This window comes from Nerophis lumbriciformis, linkage group LG38 (assembly GCF_033978685.3).
Source record: "Nerophis lumbriciformis linkage group LG38, RoL_Nlum_v2.1, whole genome shotgun sequence".
Taxonomy (NCBI): domain Eukaryota; kingdom Metazoa; phylum Chordata; class Actinopteri; order Syngnathiformes; family Syngnathidae; genus Nerophis; species Nerophis lumbriciformis.
The window spans coordinates 1,876,314-1,898,217 of record NC_084585.2 but is presented as its reverse complement, the minus strand read 5'-3'; the positions used below and the strand labels follow the sequence as shown (position 1 = coordinate 1,898,217).

General features: G+C 34.9%; 1 protein-coding gene across 1 annotated transcript in view; it reads right to left on the bottom strand.

Moving 5' to 3' along the window:
* Nucleotides 1-21,904, bottom strand: part of pcsk1 (proprotein convertase subtilisin/kexin type 1) — a 52,936-nt gene that overhangs the window by 14,270 nt on the left and 16,762 nt on the right. The window contains exons 5-10 of the mRNA XM_061932240.2: nt 16,600-16,676; nt 13,844-13,932; nt 11,203-11,375; nt 9,148-9,360; nt 7,142-7,242; nt 6,835-7,068 (exon numbers count right to left, since the gene is read on the bottom strand). Of these exons, the coding sequence (XP_061788224.2) occupies nt 6,835-7,068; nt 7,142-7,242; nt 9,148-9,360; nt 11,203-11,375; nt 13,844-13,932; nt 16,600-16,676 (887 nt within the window). The remainder of the gene's footprint in view (nt 1-6,834; nt 7,069-7,141; nt 7,243-9,147; nt 9,361-11,202; nt 11,376-13,843; nt 13,933-16,599; nt 16,677-21,904) is intronic.

Below are 21,904 nucleotides of genomic sequence, written 5' to 3'. Positions count from 1 at the left end.
GGTGAGCACCATTTTAATCAACAACAATAGCAGACACATATTGTGAGTATGGGTTACAAACAGCTGACTTTGTGCCACTTTAACAATGTTGGAATAAATTAACACGGAGGCATAACATGCATGAACATATTTGAACGCAGAGGCATTTTTATATTATTAATTAGAAAAATTATGATAAACATAACATAATATATATATATATATATATATATACCGGTATATATGTAATAAAATATATATATATATATATATAGCTAGAATTCACTGAAAGTCAAGTATTTCTTATATATATATATATATATATATATATATATATATATATATATATCTTAACCATGCCCCCAACCACGCCCCCCGCCCCACCCCCCACCTCCCAAAATCGGAGGTCTCAAGGTTGGCAAGTATGCAATAATCAGCACCCATGGCAACTAAGAAACACAAACCCGGGGGTGCTGAAAACAGAACTAAGGGAGTCAAACTAAAATAAAAGATGATCCAGCCAACGGATCATGACATTCTGGTTGTTGTATAAATGAATTTAGAAGTTACAGTCCAGCTCTGTATGAAGTAAAAATACAGAAAAAGCCATTCATTCATTTGCAAAAAGAGTTTATCCTGAACATTCCTAGCCAAGAATGAGAGGATTTCCGTGGTCAAGCTGGCGCACAGCAGGAGGGGGTGTAGACCACCAGCCATCCACGGAAATGTAGACCCAAATCCTCCGGATTAAACGTGTAGAAAGGTAATGGTAGTTGGTGCTAATGAGTCTATTGAGTCCCATAATCCTAATCAAATTGAGCAAAATAGACACGTGGCAGCTTGGACCTCCCACATGTCTAACACGGCACTAAAATCATTGCACATTGTTTGAAGGTCTCTAATCCTCAACTTCATTCCAAGCAGAGTTGACAGCTTTGTCTTTAATGTCCATCCAAAAGTCATGTTTGGAAATGAGCAATTAGCAAAATGGCAGAGAATTAAAGGGATTCCAGATGTCTTTTTAGACATGATTGTCATGGCAACAATAACACCAGAGGTGGGTAGTAACGCGCTACATTTACTCCGTTACATCTACTTGAATAACTTTTGGGATAAATTGTACTTCTAAGAGTAGTTTTAATGCAACATACTTTTACTTTTACTTGAGTATATTTAGAGAGAAGAAACGCTACTTTTACTCCGCTACTTTTATCTACATTCAGCTCGCTACTCGCTACTAATTTTTATCGATCTGTTAATGCACGCTTTGTTTGTTTTGGTCTGTCAGACAGACCTTCATAGTGCCTGCGTTTCAACAAATACAGTCACTGGTGACGTTCACTCCGTTCCACCAATCAGATGCAGTCACCGGTGACGTTGGACCAATCAAACAGAGCCAGGTGGTCACATGACCTGACTTAAACAAGTTGAAAAACGTATTGGGGTGTTACCATTTAGTGGTCAATTGTACGGAATATGTACTGTACTGTGCAACCTACTAATAAAAGTTCCAATCAATCAATCAAAAGTGTGAAGGAAAAAAATATACTTTTTTATTTCAACCGTACATCCCGTCAAAAGCCTAAAGACTGACTGCACAGTTCCTGTCTTCACAATAAAAGTGCCGCTCCATCGCGCCTGCGCTTTCAAAATAAGAGTCCCCGAAAGCCATCGCAAACAAGCTAGCAAGCTACGGAGTTTGCCGCCAATGTATTTCTTGTAAAGTGTATAAAAACGAATATGGAAGCTGGACAAATAAGATGCCAAAAAGCAACCACTTTCATGTGGTATTAGACAGTAAGGAGGAACTTTTTTTCTCCTCCATTTGAAAACGTGGACGTTATCATCACTACTGTCTGATTACAATCAATGCAAGTCATCAGAATCAGGTAATACAGCAACTTATATTCTTGTCTTCATGAAAGAAAGGAATCTATATGTGTTAAACATGCATGTATATTCATTAAAACACCTTTAACATGCAAACAAAAATGGCAAAATAATAAATATAAATTATATACTGTATGTATATATATGTATGTATATATATATATATATATATATGTGTGTGTGTATATATATATATATATATATATATATATATATATATATATATATATATATGTGTGTATATATATATATATATATATATATATATATATATATATATATATATATATATATATATATATATATATATATATATATAAATATATATGTGTGTGTGTGTGTTTATATATATATATTTATATATATGTTTGTGTGTATATATGTATATATATGATATGTGTGTGTATGTTACTCATCAGTTACTCAGTACTTGAGTAGTTTTTTCACAACATACTTTTTACTTTTACTCAAGTAAATATTTGGGTGACTACTCCTTACTTTTACTTGAGTAATAAATCTCTAAAGTAACAGTACTCTTACTTGAGTACAATTTCTGGCTACTCTACCCACCTCTGAATAACAATAAGTGCCTTTGTTATTGTTATGATGTGTCATTAATGACACTGTTATCTCCCGGCTTGTTCTCTCCTCAAACACATAATGCCTCATCTACTAATTGTTTGCGTGTGCTAAAACACGTGCAAACTTGATAGCCCACGCAAAGCTGATGTACGAAAAAAGAAGATTGCGTCTTTTAAGTGAGCTAAATAGCGAGCACAATCCATTCAGTGTGTCTCTCTTCATGATCATCACAACAGCCACTATACTGGGAGGAGGCAAATGTTATCATTCAGCACGAGCAGTGTGATCTATCAAGACTGAAACTGCTCTGCCGCTGCGTCTTTATTAATTAGCGCGGGAGGCGATGGCGCTGTAAAGACGGACAATGAACAGAAAATCCTCCATCCTACGTGTGTCGACATATTTGAACTCTCAGAAATAAAACAAAAAACAGACATCGCGTCTATTCAGCAATATCCTTTTATAATGTTATAGCTGCTGGATGACTTAAGGGGCTGATTAAAGCAAATTCAACATTTTGGTGTCTGCTGGCGGTTTTTTATGCCGTTTGTTCTTTCATATGAAAACATTTATTACAATATGCATTTTCTCATTTTTGGATCATTCTAGACGCATGAAAGCGCTGCTGTTGTGATTGTCCAGCGCCTCGGTCTAAACATAGATGATTTGGTTCTACAACATTGCACACAGGTTGGAGAGCACACTAACATGTGTCTGTTTCCACGAGTAGGAAGGGGAATCGTCACAGCTTACCTGACACATGAAACATTACAAATCCGGTGGTGCACTATATACTTTATCCGCCAGATGGCAGTAGAGTGTTAGATATCTTAAAATGTGTTTTGTGGAAACTCCACCTTTGACCACAGCGTCACTTGCTATGTAGAGTGGAACTTTCCATAATTTTCGGCAGACCGCATTGCAAAATGGTTAACACCCCTTTTCCTCTCACGTGTGATCCACCCAGGAATTATGAAACACCTCCGGTCTGCACCACTTATACATTGCACATGCAGTCTTAACACACCCACTAATAGTACACACTAGGGTTGTACAGTATACCAGTACTAGTACAATACCCTGGTACTAATTAATCATATTCGGTACTATACTGACTCTAAAAAGTACCAGGCCTCCTCCCCCTTCTTTTTTTAAAGGGCATGACAGCGCAATCTTCGTCACGTGGTGACATTGCTGCTTTTAGGAGCAGAGGAGCATGTTGGGCAGCGCACACACACAGAGTACTTACAAGCAGACACAGTGTGTAGACAGAAAAGGGAGAATGGACCCATTTTGGTGTAAAAAGTCAAGATAAAGGTGAAGTTATAACACTGAAACACCCTCAGGAAGAGCTGCTTTAAGCAAGGCTAGCTAGTTAGTGGCTAATGTCCATCCGCAGTGTTTTAGCTCCTTCTAAATCACTAACCCTGGCCTCCATGGCGACAAATAAAGTAAGTTTCTTACAAGTAACATTATCACTGCAGGACGAGGAATAGCTAAACATGCTTCACTACACACCGTAGGAGGATACAATAGCTCACCACCGTCACAATGTAAACAAATGCCATGGGTGGATCTACACCTGACATCCACTGTAATGATACCAAGTACAATAGCATACTACTATGATTACATTGATATTTTTTATCGTCACAAAATCTTTTTTTTAAATTCACATTATGTTTATAAAGTCAGTAAATATGTCCCTGAACACATGAGGACTTTGAATATGACCAATGTATGATCCTGTAACTACTTGGTATCACATCCATACCTAAATGTGTGGTATCATCCAAAACTAATGTCAAGTATCAAAGAAGAGAAGAATAAGTGATTATTACATTTTAACAGAAGTGTAGATAGAACATGTTAAAAGAGAAAGTAAGCAGATATTAACTGTAAATGAACAAGTAGATTAATAATCTATTTTTACAGTTTGTCCCTCATAAAGTGTACAAAATAATAGGTGTATAAATGACACAATATGTTACTGCATACGACTAATTAGGAGTCTTTGTTTGTTTACTTACTACTAAAAGACAAGTTGTCTAGTATGTTCAACATTTTATTTAAGGACTAAATGACAATAACAAACATATGTTTCATGTACACTAACATTTTTTGTTACAATAAGCCAATAAGGCCATTTTTTGTGGTCCCCTTTATTTAGAAAAGTATGGAAATACCTTTTGGTACTGGTACCGGTACCAAAATATTGGTATCGGGGACATCCATCTATCCATTTTCTACTGCTTGTCCCTTTCGGGGTCGCGGGGGGTGCTGGAGCCTATCTCAGCTGCATTCGGGCGGGAGGCGGAGTACACCTTGGACAAGTCACCACCTCATCACAGGGCCAACACAGATAGACAACATTCACACACTAGGGACCATTTAGTGTTGCCAATTAACCTATCCCCAGGTGCATGTCTTTGGAGGTGGGAGGGGCCTATCTCCAGGTGCATTTCTTTGGAGGTGGGAGGGGCCTATCCCATACTTGCCAACCTTGAGACCTCCGATTTCGGGAGGTGGGGGTGGGGGGTGGGGGGCGTGGTCGGGGGTGTGGTTAAGATAGATATATATAAGAAATACTTGACTTTCAGTAAATTCTAGCTATATATATATATATATATATATATATATATATATGTATATATATATATATATATATATATATATATATATATATATATATATATATATATAAATAAAAGAAATACTTGAATTTCAGTGTTCATTTATTTACACATATACACACACATAACACTCATCTACTCATTGTTGAGTTAAGGGTTGAATTGTCCATCCTTGTTCTATTCTCTGTCACTATTTCAGAACACACACATTATACAAATATACATTATAAAATCAATAAGAAAACGGGAGCTCTAATTTGGGAGTCTGAATTAGGATCAGAAGTTCCTATATAAACATTGCGCACTCACGTCGCCTTTTTGTATTGATTACTGCAGCTGTGCACTGGATTCATTCACAAATACAAACTACAACTCACAAACACTTTAGAGTTAGGCTCCACCATCAGAATGTTTACTTAAACTTATAAAGATCACATGGATATTATTCAGTGAGTTGATTCACCAAAACTAACCTGTTATACAGGAGGAAAAAGCACACAGGACGTTTCAATTGTTCACAGACTGGTCGCGCTCATCAGAATGACAAGACATTTCCGGTCTGCAGGTGATAGCATTCAATTGGGAAGAAACGCCCCCTACTGACCAATGTGAATACTGATAAATGTGTAATGACAGCTCCAAAAACGAATTCAAACCACAAAATAAAATAAATAAATCAACACAAAAATGTGACACATTATGGGTGGGTCACATATGCATGTACAGTAGATGGCAGTATTGTCCTGCGCCTGATCAGCCACACGCTGTATGGGGCTTCCGCTTGCTCACGTAGATGACAGCAAGGCATACTTGGTCAACAACCCCACAGGTTACACTGACGGTGGCGGTATTTAAAAAAAAACAAAACTTTAACACTCTTACTAATAATGCGCTACACTGTGAACCCACACCAAACAAGAATGACAAACACATTTCGGGAGAACAACTGCACCGTAACACAACATAAACACAACAGGACAAATACCCAGAATCCCATGCAGCCCTAACTCTTCCGGGCTACATTATACACCCCCGCTACCAAACCCCGCCCACCTCAACCGACGCACAGAGGGGGGGTTGATGTGTGAGGGAGCAGGGTTGGGGTGGGGGCGGGGTTTGGTGGTAGCAGGGGTGTATAATGTAGCTGGAAAAGTCAGGGCTGCATGGGATTCTGGGTATTTGACTGCTGTTCTTGTGTGTTGTTACCGCGCTGGGAGGACGTTAATGAAACTGCCTAACAATAAACCCACATAAGAAACCAAGAACTCGCCCTCCATCATTAGCTGTTTATGTTGTGGGAAAGCGGACGTGTGAACAGGCTGTCAACACGTCACTCAGGTCCGCATGGAGCTGGAGGGGGCGTGGCCTCCAGCTCCGCCTGAATTTCGGGAGATTTTCGGGAGAAAATTTGCCCTGGGAGGTTTTCGGGAGAGGCGCTGAATTTCGGGAGTCTCCCGGAAAATCCGGGAGGATTGGCAAGTATGGCCTATCCCCAGGTGCATGTCTTTGGAGGTGGGAGGGGCCTATGCCCAGGTGCATGTCTTTGGAGGTGGGAGGGGCCTATGCCCAGGTGCATGTCTTTGGAGGACATCATCCATGTTACATGGATGATGTCGTTCACAACAGATGAGATGTGTATGATTGTTGTATTAGGTACAAGCCCAATACACACAATTGTATAGTTTGCACACAATGTTTAGTGCGTGGTATTTGGATGTTAGTAGAGCAGGTGAGGTGTGTGCATCCTCACCTGGGCTGGAAGGAGTCATCCCTCACTATACACTGCTTCTTCTCCGGCACGTGCTTCCAGTTGGCGGGGTCAGCCAGGTCAACCAAGGCTTTGGCGTTGAGCAGTCCGAAACCGAAGCGACTGTTCACCATCAGTCCTGCTCCGTTCCTCTTCCAGCCTGGATTATTAGCCAAGGGATCGAACTCTGACGTCCAGACCACGATGTGCTGCAGGTCTCTCCAGGTCAGGTCTGGACTACACAGGAGAAGTGGATGACAATGAGTAGCGATTGAAAGGAGAATGCTGTTTCCTCTGCACACTTGCATACTTTTGCTCCAGTGCCAGGGCAAATATTCCAGCCGCGAGCGGGGCTGAGGCCGACGTCCCTGTGTGGGTCTGAGTGCACTCGTTGTGGAGATCAGCGCTGGTCTGCAAGCAAGCAGGCGAACAACATGTTGGGACACCTGGCCATGACACATTCCTAGACTCTACGTCATGCTGACATTTTCCATGCCAACAAGGCAAGCGTGCCTGATAGAAAGCGCTCAAAATAAAGGCTACACGTATGTCGGAATTCTAATCGGGGTGCTAAAGTACAACACTTAAGACCTTCAGTATATCAGTTGTTACGATGAGGTTGCATCTTACTGCCAGGTTTCTTCTCCCAGGATGCAAACGGACGACTCTGGACAAGACTTGCAGGTAGGAACATGATTTAATCGTAAATGAACACTCAAAGAGGTACAAAACAGAAAACAAACCGACGAAACCTGAAGCTAAGGCTACTACTTAGCACGGACTAGAGATGACTAGCAGGGGCTAGGAGACAAGCAAGACTTAGGTGACAGTAGCGTGACGCAAACAAAGAAGCCAGACCGACTGACTGGCAAAGGCAGGCTTAAATAACGTCTGTGATTACAAACAGCTGCGTGTCCCCAACACAAGAGGCAGGTGAAACTAATACGTAGCCATGGTAACAAACTCAAAGGTGCATAAACAGGAACTAAAGGAGTCCAAAACGAACAGGAAACACAAGTGACTCGAATAACTTAAACAGACTATGATCCTAACCCTAACATCAGTAAGTGGAATTAAATGATTCAATGGAATAAATCAAACAATGTACTAATATGATCCACTTCAAGAAACTCTTCACACTTAAAGTGTTTACAAAGTACAAAGAAGAAGTTTATTTCATCCATCCATTCATTTTCCAGATAATCTTATTTTCTCACCATATGAAATACAACTTATTATTTATTTATAATCTTATTACTTATGGAGTATATTGTGAATACATTGAGAACAGGAAGTGAACAAAAGTGTTAGCAACTGCTATGTAAAAGAAAAGGGGTAGGATTAAATAAGCTCTGCTTCTTCCTACTCCTTTTACAACATGTTCAATAGAGAAACTGGAAATTGTGATGTATCATGTTGTATGCATGCATGTGTGATGTATCATGTTGTATGCATGCATGTGTGATGTATCACGTTGTATGCATGCATGTGTGATGTATCATGTTGTATGCATGCATGTGTGATGTATCATGTTGTATGCATGCATGTGTGATGTATCATGTTGTATGCATGCATGTGTGATGTATCATGTTGTATGCATGCATGTGTGATGTATCACGTTCTATGCATACATGTGTGATGTATCATGTTGTATGCATGCATGTGTGATGTATCATGTTGTATGCATGCATGTGTGATGTATCATGTTGTATGCATGCATGTGTGATGTATCATGTTGTATGCATGCATGTGTGATGCATCATGTTGTATACATGCATGTGTGATGTATCATGTTGTATGCATGCATGTGTGATGTATCATGTTGTATGCATGCATGTGTGATGCATCATGTTGTATGCATGCATGTGTGATGCATCATGTTGTATGCATGCATGTGTGATGTATCATGTTGTATGCATGCATGTGTGATGCATCATGTTGTATGCATGCATGTGTGATGCATCATGTTGTATGCATGCATGTGTGATGTATCATGTTGTATGCATGCATGTGTGATGTATCATGTTGTATGTATTGTATGTTGTATATGTCTACATGCATATGGTGTATGTACATATGGTGTATGTGTGTATGTACATATGGTGTATGTACATATGGTGTATGTGTGTATGTACATATGGTGTGTGTACATATGGTGTGTGTACATATGGTGTGTGTACATATGGTGTGTGTGTACATATGGTGTGTGTGTACATATGGTGTGTGTGTACATATGGTGTGTGTACATATGGTGTGTGTACATATGGTGTGTGTACATATAGTGTGTGTACATATGGTGTGTGTGTGTGTACGTACGATCCTCTGGTCGGTGTAGTCCCCACTGCTGTAGGCTGTAGCCAGGGTGGAGGAGCACTTCTCAGCGTACCATGGAGACAAGCCCTGCTGGGAGGCGCTGCTGATGGAGATGGTGTAGATGCTGTCTGTGTAGCCGTCACAGTCGCAGTTATCTCCCTGCCGCCCGCCGTTACCTGAGGCCCAAACAAAGATGGAGCCTTTGCCGCCTCGGCCCTGCAGGAAGGCAGTGAAGAGAGCAGTGAAGCAGGAAATGAGACATCAGTTTCACTGTACAGTATTTGTATTGATACTGAAACTGTGTTTCACTGTACAGTATTTGTATTGATACTGAAACTGTGTTTCACTGTACAGTATTTGTATTGATACTGAAACTGTGTTTCACTGTACAGTATTTGTATTGATACTGAAACTGGTTGAAAGCACTCTTGCTGGGGTCCTTTACTGCAGGGTTGTTATCCTTTGTGACCTCGGGGCCCACTACAGAGGAGCACTAACAGTAGTAATACTCTTATTTGTGTCAGGACTTGGACTTTGGCTTGGTTTGTTCTCCCGAGGTGCAAGTGAATTGGACTGGCCATGGCGTGAAGGTAAATACATATTTAATAATAACACTCAAACGAACAAAAGGCGCGCTCAAGGCGGATGTACAAACTTGACTAATGAAAACAAAAGACTTGCACGGGGGCAAAAAAAACTATGAACAATTAAACAAAACACTAACTGTGGCATGAATCGAAACAAAACTTACTTGACATGGCATGAAGTGCGCAGAGGTACATAGAGTGTGACAGGGGTAAGAATACGGGGATGTCGTCAGGACGAACAACAGAAAATGAATGAACTTAAATACTACAGACATGATTAACGAAAACAGGTGCGTGACTCAAAACGTGAAACAGGTGCGTGACGTGACAGGTGAAAACTAATGGTTGCTATGGTGACAAACAAGAGTGCACAATGAATCCAAACGTGGAACAGGTGAAACTAATGGGTAATCATGCAAACAAGACAAGGGAGTGAAAAGCCAGAAACTAAACAAAACATGACTAAGACAAAACATGATTACACAGACATGACAATTTGCAGAGGTAAAATGAATAAATATAACTACAATTCAACTCAATGAATACAATAAAAATAACACAATGTGAAGTGCAGATTTCTACCATTAAAATACTTTGTATAGTTCAGGGGTCGGCAACCCGCGGCTCTAGAGCCGCATGCGGCTCTTTAGCGCCGCCCTAGTGGCTCTCTGGAGCTTTTTAAAAAATGTATGAAAAATGGAAAAAGATGAGAGGAAAAAAAATATATTTTTTGTTTTAATATGGTTTCTGTAGGAGGACAAACATGACACAAACCTCCCTAATTGTTATAAAGCACACTGTCAGCTTCACTGATTCCAGTATTTGGCGAGCGCCGTTTTGTCCTACTAATTTTGGCGGTCCGTGAACTCACCTTAGTTTGTTTACATGTATAACTTTCTAGGACGTGTTTTATGCCACTTCTTTTTCTGTCTCATTTTGTCCACCAAACTTTTAAGGTTGTGCATGAATGCACAAAGGTGAGTTTTGTTGATGTTATTGACTTGTGTGGAGTGCTAATCGGACATATTTGGTCAATGCATGACTGCAAGCTAATCGATGCTAACATGCTATTTAGGCTAGCTATATGTACATATTGCATCATTATGCCTCATTTGTAGCTATATTTGAGCTCATTTAGTTTCCTTTAATTAAATTTATATCTCATGACACACTATCTGTATGTAATATGGCTTTTAATTTTTTGCGGCTCCAGACAGATTTGTTTTTGTATTTTTGGTCCAATATGGCTCTTTCAACATTTTGGGTTGCCGACCCCTGGTATAGTTGAAGACTATAAAATCATCACTGCACATCATAATGGCGGCGACAGTTTTGATTTTAAAGGTCTAAGAAAATGATGTCAACCTTCCGTCGGGCCGGATTGCAAGTCTTAAGGGGCCGCATGTGGCCCGCGGGCCCTATTTTGCTCAGGTCTGCCTTAAAGGAAGCGAGTAAAAGTTGTTTGATTTACCTTCTGGATGCCGTACTCGAATGCTTTCTGAGCCAGACGACCCGGGCCTTCCACCGTCTTGCCATCATCGTTGGGTCCCCAGCTGGCGCTGTAGATGTCCACATGTTCCGGGTTGAAGCCGATGGAGCTGGCCTCGATGGCGTCCGTCACAATCCCATCCAGCATGCGAATGCCTGGACGGAAAGAGGCCAGAACATGAAAAGTGTTGTAACATGCTTGTTTTGTTGGCGAGTAGCACCACGACAACATTGTTGCATCGCTGCACTGGATGACATCTGTGTCATTTGGAAGAGTGACATCATGCAACAAAATGCCATCAAAATGATTTTTAATACCACAAAAAAAAACAAGCTGTCTTTCAGTCTAAGACCCCCAAATAGTGTTTGTGAAAGACCACGTCACAATTGTTTTTTGTACAAAATACAATGAGCTATTTTACATGTACCGCAGGAAGTGGATCCATGTGGCCCCATTTGTCACACTTTAACTGACACCATACTTGCCAACCTTGACACCTCCCAATTCGGGAGATTTGGGGGGTGGGGGGAATTCAAGTATTTCTTATATATATATATATATATATATAAGAATAAAAGAAATACTTGACTTGCAGTGAATTCTAGCTATATATATATATATATATATATATATATATATATATATATATATATATATATATATATATATATATATATATATATATATATATATATAAATAAAAGAAATACTTGAATTTCAGTGTTCATTTATTTACACATACACATAGAATTCACTGAAATTCAAGTATTTCTTATATATATATATATATATATATAAAAAAAGGAAATACTTGACTTTCAGTGAATTGTAGCTATATATTTTTATATATATATGTATTATATATATATATATATATATATATATATATATATATATATATATATATATATATATAAGAATAAAAGAAATACTTGACTTGCAGTGAATTCTAGCTATATATATATATATATATATATATATATATATATATATATATATATATATATATATATATATATATATATATATATAAAGAAATACTTGAATTTCAGTGTTCATTTATTTACACATACACATAGAATTCACTGAAATTCAAGTATTTCTTATATATATATATATATATATATATATATATATATATATAAAAATAAAAGAAATACTTGACTTTCAGTGAATTGTAGCTATATATTTTTATATATATATATGTATTATATATATATATATATATATATATATATATGTATATATATATATAAGAATAAAAGAAATACTTGACTTTCAGTGAATTCTAGCTATATATATATATATATATATATATATATATATATATATAAATAAAAGAAATACTTGAATTTCAGTGTTCATTTATTTACACATACACATAGAATTCACTGAAATTCAACTATTTCTTATATATATATATATATATATATATATATATATATATATGTATATATATATATATATATATATATATATATATAAATAAAAGAAATACTTGACTTTCAGTGAATTCTAGCTATATATATATACATATATATATATATATATATATATATATATATATATATAAATAAAAGAAATACTTGACTTTCAGTGAATTCTAGCTATATATATATATATATATATATATAAATATATATATATATATATATATATATATATATATATAAATAAAAGAAATACTTGACTTTCAGTGAATTGTAGCTATATATTTTTATATATATATATATGTATTTTATATATATATATATATATATATATATATATATATATATATATATAAATATATATATATATATATATATATATATGTATATATATATATGTATATATATATATATATAAATAAAAGAAATACTTGAATTTCAGTGTTCATTTATTTACACATATAAACATATAGACACACATAACACTCCTCTACTCATTGTTGTATTTGAAAGTGCAATGCTTTGCAGCCAGTAGCACAGCCTTTGAAGGAGCATAGGTATGGGCAGCATCTGTGAAATTTAATTTGCAGGAAAGGAGTGAGTTTAGGGTTGAATTGTCTATCCTCGTTCTATTCTCTGTCACTCGTCGTCGCCATGACTGTCTCTTCATCGTTCTTCTGCTTCGTCTCCTTCTTGTTGTGTGTGCAGTTGTGCACTCTCCAAAAGCCGTAGATGTTATAACGTGACTGGGCCGGCACGCTGTTTATATGGAGGAAAAGCGGACGTGACGACAGGCTGTCCTCACTCAGGTCCGCACGGACCTGAAGGGGGCGTGACTTAAGTCCGGCTGGAAATCAGGAGAAATTTGGGAGAATGGTTGTCCCGGGAGATTTTCAGGAGAGGCACTGAAATTCGGGGGTTTTCCCGGAACATTCGGGAGGGTTGGCAAGTATGCCTGACACGAGAAACGTGACGAATTGGGCAGGGTGCACTATCCACTTTAGCCGCCAGATGGCAGTAGAGTGTTGAATATCTTAAAATGTGTTTTATGGCGCTTTCCATCATTTTCAGCAGACTGCATTGAAAGTTATCAACCCCCCCTCTTCCTCTCATTAGTGACCCACCCAGGAATGGGGCCACATTAATCCCTTTCCCACGATATAACCCACAATAAATGAGAGAAAGTCTCTTACCTCCGACCTTGGAGTTGAAGGCCACTCCGACGCCACATTTGTTGTTGTCTGCCTGCATGGCGATCTCCCCGGCACACCTGGTGCCATGCCTGAATAAAAACAACATCACATGCCTGAATAATAACAACATCACAACAGCCAAGTGTAAATTGTTGCTGAGCTCCCATGAAAAGATCTTTCTGTACATACTGACACTTTTCAATGTTTACAATCCTAAACAGCTTCTTTAATATTGGTGATAAAGGCTAAATTGGCCCCTGTTATAAAACATGTTCACACTTATTTATGTTAAATGATTTTTATACTTCGTTGATCAAACTTGAATTGAATTTGATAGATGTTTTGTACTAAAATGATTTCACGGAAAATAAACTGTTCAATAATGAATGTTTTTAGTGAAAAAAAAACAAATTGAACATAATGTTGGAAATGTTCCTGGCACAATCCTGACTGTTTGTCTTGGGAGAACAAGCCTTTATAATCTTATCAATGACAGAGCAGGAAGGGGCTATGATATGTTTGCAGTAAAATGTCATATGTCACATTTTACATGCACTTCTTCACGGGGGCCTTCTATTACAGAAAAGTATGTCTCAAAATGAAGGCTGTCAAAATGACTGCATGTGATTATCACAACAATACTGCATTAATCACTTATAAATAAATACATTATTAATCATGTTATTTATTTTGACTGCACTAGGGATTATCTTATCATTATTGTGACCAAAATGATCACGGTCATCATTATCATGGCGGTATTTTAAATGTGCTCAAAATGTTCAAAAAGTACTTAGACTAAAATCTTTAAACCAAGTTATATATATATATATATATATATATATATATATATATATATATATATATATATATATATATATATATATATATATATATATATATATTTATATACATATATATATATATATATATATATATATATGTATATATACATATATACGTATATATGTATATATATGTATATATGTATATATATACATATATATATACACAGTATATGTATATACATATATAAATATGTATATATATAAATATATATATGTATATGTATATATATATACACACACATACACATACATACATATACATATATATACATATATATTATATATACATACATATACATATATACATACATATATGTGTATATACATATATACATATATATGTATATATATAAATATATATATACATATATATGTATATATATACATATATATGTATATGTATATATATATACATATATATACAGTATAAGATATACATACATAAATATGTATATATATACATATATATGTATATGTATATATATACACACATACACATACATACATATACATATATATACATATATATTATATATACATACATATACATATATACATACATATATATGTGTATATACATATATATGTATATATATATATATATATATATATATATATATATATATATATATATATATATATATATATATATATAGTCAAGGTTTCTGTGGTTTATCCGTTATACAGGAACCTCGACTATATATATATATATGTACATACATATATATATATATATATATACATATATTTATGTGTATATATATATATATATATTATATAAATAACGTATTAATTAATAATGTATTATATATACTGTATACATAACATACATAATTTATTATATATACATATATACATAATATATGTAATGTATTATATATGTGTGTGTATATATATATATATATATATATATATATATATATATATATATATATATATATATATACATATATATATATATATATATATATATATATATACATACTTTTTTATTTTTTTAAACACAAACAACACATTCAAAATGATTTCCTTTGTAAAATAAACATTATTGTAGATAAAAACACTTTCATGCACATTAAGTAAAAGTTGAATGCACATAAATAAGCGACACAAGCCTTATAAACAAAGTAACATGGCAGAAACAAAATAATAAAATAAATAAATAAATACAAATAAATGTGAAAACTGTGCAAGATAGCACCTTATGAACATAAGAGATAAGCAAATAAAAACAAATGTAAGAATTTTATAAGATGGCACCTGCTGGTCATAAGATGTAACTGCTTTTGTTGTCCATATAGATACAAATAGTGTTGATATGAGATGGAGTCTTACACATAGATACAAATAGTGTTAAACATAGATACAAATAGTGTTACATATAGATACAAATAGTGTTACACATAGATACAAATAGTGTTACACATAGATACAAATAGTGTTCATGTATGAGATGTAGTCTTACACATAGGGCTGCACAATTATGGACAAAATTATAACGCCGTTATTTTCATCAATATTGAAATCCTGATTATTAATCAGAAAGATTCAATACGTTGGGCTTCATCTATGCCAAACAATAACTTAATTAAATATATTAGATTCTTTTTACTCATTATTTAAGGACTGTGTTTTATTTGACTATAATCAAACACAGTGTTACTGTTCAAACTGTGTGTAACGTTACAGTGGCCAATAATGTTAAATATACTGTATTGTAATGTTGGTCATTACTTGGAGAGCCAAGTGTTTTCTCAGGTGGTTCTTGCTTAAAACCCCTTGAGAACCACTGATCTAGACCACAGGGAAGTCTTTTATATCTACATTCAAATCATGTCAATTGATCAAATGATGGCATATTTGCCAAATGTCATAAATGAGCAGTGATGATCTGCTTGGTCAACTTACTTGTTTTCATTGGTGGCATCGTATCGAGGAAATGGGTCTGGGTCGTTGTCGTTGAAGTCGTAGCTGGCTGCTGGATCCTTCGGAAGAACAAATACAGAAAATAAAGTATGATGTCATTTACACAGCATACACACACACACACACGCACATATATATATATATATATATATATATATATATATATATATATATATATATATATATATATATATATATATATATATATATATATATATATATATATATATATATATATACATATACAGGTAAAAGCCAGTAAATTAGAATATTTTGAAAAACTTGATTTATTTCAGTAATTGCATTCAAAAGGTGTAACTTGTACATTATATTTATTCATTGCACACAGACTGATGCATTCAAATGTTTATTTCATTTAATTTTGATGATTTGAAGTGGCAACAAATGAAAATCCAAAATTCCATGTGTCACAAAATTAGAATATTACTTAAGGCTAATACAAAAAAGGGGTTTTTAGAAATGTTGGCCAACTGAAAAGTATGAAAATGAAAAATATGAGCATGTACAATACTCAATACTTGGTTGGAGCTCCTTTTGCCTCAATTACTGCGTTTATGCGGCGTGGCATGGAGTCGATGAGTTTCTGGCACTGCTCAGGTGTTATGAGAGCCCAGGTTGCTCTGATAGTGGCCTTCAACTCTTCTGCGTTTTTGGGTCTGGCATTCTGCATCTTCCTTTTCACAATACCCCACAGATTTTCTATGGGGCTAAGGTCAGGGGAGTTGGCGGGCCAATTTAGAACAGAAATACCATGGTCCGTAAACCAGGCACGGGTAGATTTTGCGCTGTGTGCAGGCGCCAAGTCCTGTTGGAACTTGAAATCTCCATCTCCATAGAGCAGGTCAGCAGCAGGAAGCATGAAGTGCTCTAAAACTTGCTGGTAGACGGCTGCGTTGACCCTGCATCTCAGGAAACAGAGTGGACCGACACCAGCAGATGACACGGCACCCCAAACCATCACCCAACCATGCAAATTTTGCATTTCCTTTGGAAATCGAGGTCCCAGAGTCTGGAGGAAGACAGGAGAGGCACAGGATCCACGTTGCCTGAAGTCTAGTGTAAAGTTTCCACCATCAGTGATGGTTTGGGGTGCCATGTCATCTGCTGGTGTCGGTCCACTCTGTTTCCTGAGATCCAGGGTCAACGCAGCCGTCTACCAGCAAGTTTTAGAGCACTTCATGCTTCCTGCTGCTGACCTGCTCTATGGAGATGGAGATTTCAAGTTCCAACAGGACTTGGCGCCTGCACACAGCGCAAAATCTACCCGTGCCTGGTTTACGGACCATGGTATTTCTGTTCTAAATTGGCCCGCCAACTCCCCTGACCTTAGCCCCATAGAAAATCTGTGGGGTATTGTGAAAAGGAAGATGCAGAATGCCAGACCCAAAAACGCAGAAGAGTTGAAGGCCACTATCAGAGCAACCTGGGCTCTCATAACACCTGAGCAGTGCCAGAAACTCATCGACTCCATGCCACGCCGCATTAACGCAGTAATTGAGGCAAAAGGAGCTCCAACCAAGTATTGAGTATTGTACATGCTCATATTTTTCATTTTCATACTTTTCAGTTGGCCAACATTTCTAAAAATCCCTTTTTTGTATTAGCCTTAAGTAATATTCTAATTTTGTGACACACGGAATTTTGGATTTTCATTTGTTGCCACTTCAAATCATCAAAATTAAATGAAATAAACATTTGAATGCATCAGTCTGTGTGCAATGAATAAATATAATGTACAAGTTACACCTTTTGAATGCAATTACTGAAATAAATCAAGTTTTTCAAAATATTCTAATTTACTGGCTTTTACCTGTATATATGTGTGTGTGTATATATATATATATATATATTTATTTTTTTTAATTTTAGCTGACTAGTTAGCCTTGCGAACATCCCATCAATGATTGTGTGAAGAGTGTGTCGCTTCCGTTCGATCCGATATCAGTAGGAATCATAAATACCCAAACTGTATTATTTAGTGGTGTGGACTGTTAGAAAAGGTTTGATCAAGTCAAATTAGTCAAACAGAGAACAATGGTGAGTATGAAAAAAAACCCTAATCTATTTATTATTACCTGTCTTTAATGGACTGGGGCTGTCTTTAAGTTGAAGTGGAGTGGTAATTGTTTTTGGCAACACCTAGTGATCACAAAAATGCATTAAGTGGAATGATGCGGACACTTTTGTTACTGGATCCTTTCTAATACACCTCTGCCCTGGAGACTTGCGACGTGTAAGTAATATGCAACTACTTGTTTATGTTGATACTTGTTTATGTTGATACTTGTTTATGTTAATAAATGTGCTGTTTTATTGCTCAATGATTATGGTGCTACTTTGTGCTTAGCTGTTGTGTAGCTGCTAGCTCCCAATAGCTTAGAGCCTAGCAGGTTTGTAAATGACTTGACTAAAATAGAAGAAATGGTGTGCTTATTAGAGGACATTTAGATGTTAACTGGCTGTCCAGTCACTGCTTGTAGTAAAACTAATATCAGAAAGTTTCCATATAGTCTGATACTTGTTTTCTTTATGCTGATATTGGACCGATATGTGATATCAATATCGGACCGGGGCACCTTTAGTGAGTTTAAAAGGTCAGTATGAATATGCATTACATTTGGAAGCCACACGTTGGCGAGCCAAATTTGGCCGTCAGGCCCCACTTTGGGCACCCCTGCTCTATTTGTGTAGTCATAATTGCAGGAGGAGGACATAGTCTTAGTCATAGACCGTACCTATACTGTAAATGTATAATGTATTTATATTATTCACATGTGAATAATGCTGTATAATAGACTGTATTTATGTTATTCACATGTGAATAATGCTGTATAATAGACTGTATTTACAGTATTCACAGGTGAATAATGCTGTGTAATAGACTCTATTTATGTTATTCACATGTGAATAATGCTGTATAATAGATTGTATTGATATTATTCACATGTGTATAATGCTGTATGATAGACTGTATTTATGTTATTCACATGTGAATAATGCTGTATATCAGACTGTATTTATATTATTCACATGTGAATAATGCTGTATAATAAATTGTATTTATATTATTCACATGTGAATAATGCTGTATAATAGACTGTATATTCACATTTGAATAATGCTGTATATCAGACTGTATTTATATTATTCACATGTGAATAATGCAGTATAATAGACTGTATTTATATTATTCACATGTGAATAATGCTGTATAATAGATTGTATTGATATTATTCACATGTGAATAATGCTGTATAATAGACTGTATTTATGTTATTCACATGTGAATAATGCTGTATAATAGACTGTATTTATATTATTCACATGTGAATAATGCTGTATAATAGACTGTATATTCACATGTGAGTAATGCTGTATAATATACTGTATTTATATTATTCACATGTGAATAATGCTGTATAATAGACTGTATATTCACATGTGAGTAATGATGTATAATAGACTGTATTTATATTATTCACATGTGAATAATGCTGTATAATAGACTGTATATTCACATGTGAGTAATGCTGTATAATATACTGTATTTATATTATTCACATGTGAATAATGCTGTATAATAGACTGTATATTCACATGTGAGTAATGCTGTATAATATACTGGATTTATATTATTCACATGTGAATAATGCTGTATAATAGATTGTATTTATGTTATTCACATGTGAATAATGCTGTATAATAGACTGTATTTATATTATTCACATGTGAATAATGCTGTATAATAGATTGTATTTATGTTATTCACATGTGAATAATGCTGTGTAATAGACTGTATTTATGTTAGTCACATGTGAATAATGCTGTATAATAGACTGTATTTATATTAATCACATGTGAATAATGCTGTATAATAGATTGTATTGATATTATTCACATGTGAATAATGCTGTATAATAGACTGTATTTATGTTATTCACATGTGAATAATGCTGTATAATAGACTGTATTTACAGTATTCACATGTGAATAATGCTGTATAATAGACTGTATTTATATTATTCACATGTGAATAATGCTGTATAAAAGACTGTATTTATGTTATTCACATGTGAATAATGCTGTATAATAGACTGTATTTATATTATTCACATGTGAATAATGCTGTATAATATACTGTATTTATGTTATTCACATGTGAATAATGCTGTATAATATACTGTATTTATGTTATTCACATGTGAATAATGCTGTATAATAGACTGTATTTACAGTATTTACATGTGAATAATGCTGTATAATAGACTGTATTTATATTATTCACATGTGAATAATGCTGTATAATATACTGTATTTATGTTATTCACATGTGAATAATGCTGTATAATATACTGCATTTATGTCATTCTCATGTGAATAATGCTGTATAATAGACTGTATTTATAATATTCACATGTGAATAATGCTGTATAATAGACTATATTTATGTTATTCACATGTGAATAATGCTGTATAATAGACTGTATTTATATTATTCACATGTAAATAATGCTGTATAAAAGACTGTATTCATGTTATTCACATGTGAATAATGCTGTATAATAGACTGTATTTATATTATTCACATGTGAATAATGCTGTATAATAGACTGTATTTATGTTATTCACCTGTGAATAATGCTGTATAATAGACTGTATTTATGTTATTCACATGTGAATAATGCTGTATAATAGACTGTATTTATGTTATTCACATGTGAATAATGCTGTATAATAGACTGTATTTACAGTATTCACAGGTGAATAATGCTGTGTAATAGACTCTATTTATGTTATTCACATGTGAATAATGCTGTATAATAGATTGTATTGATATTATTCACATGTGTATAATGCTGTATGATAGACTGTATTTATGTTATTCACATGTGAATAATGCTGTATATCAGACTGTATTTATATTATTCACATGTGAATAATGCTGTATAATAAATTGTATTTATATTATTCACATGTGAATAATGCTGTATAATAGACTGTATATTCACATTTGAATAATGCTGTATATCAGACTGTATTTATATTATTCACATGTGAATAATGCAGTATAATAGACTGTATTTATATTATTCACATGTGAATAATGCTGTATAATAGATTGTATTGATATTATTCACATGTGAATAATGCTGTATAATAGACTGTATTTATGTTATTCACATGTGAATAATGCTGTATAATAGACTGTATTTATATTATTCACATGTGAATAATGCTGTATAATAGATTGTATTGATATTATTCA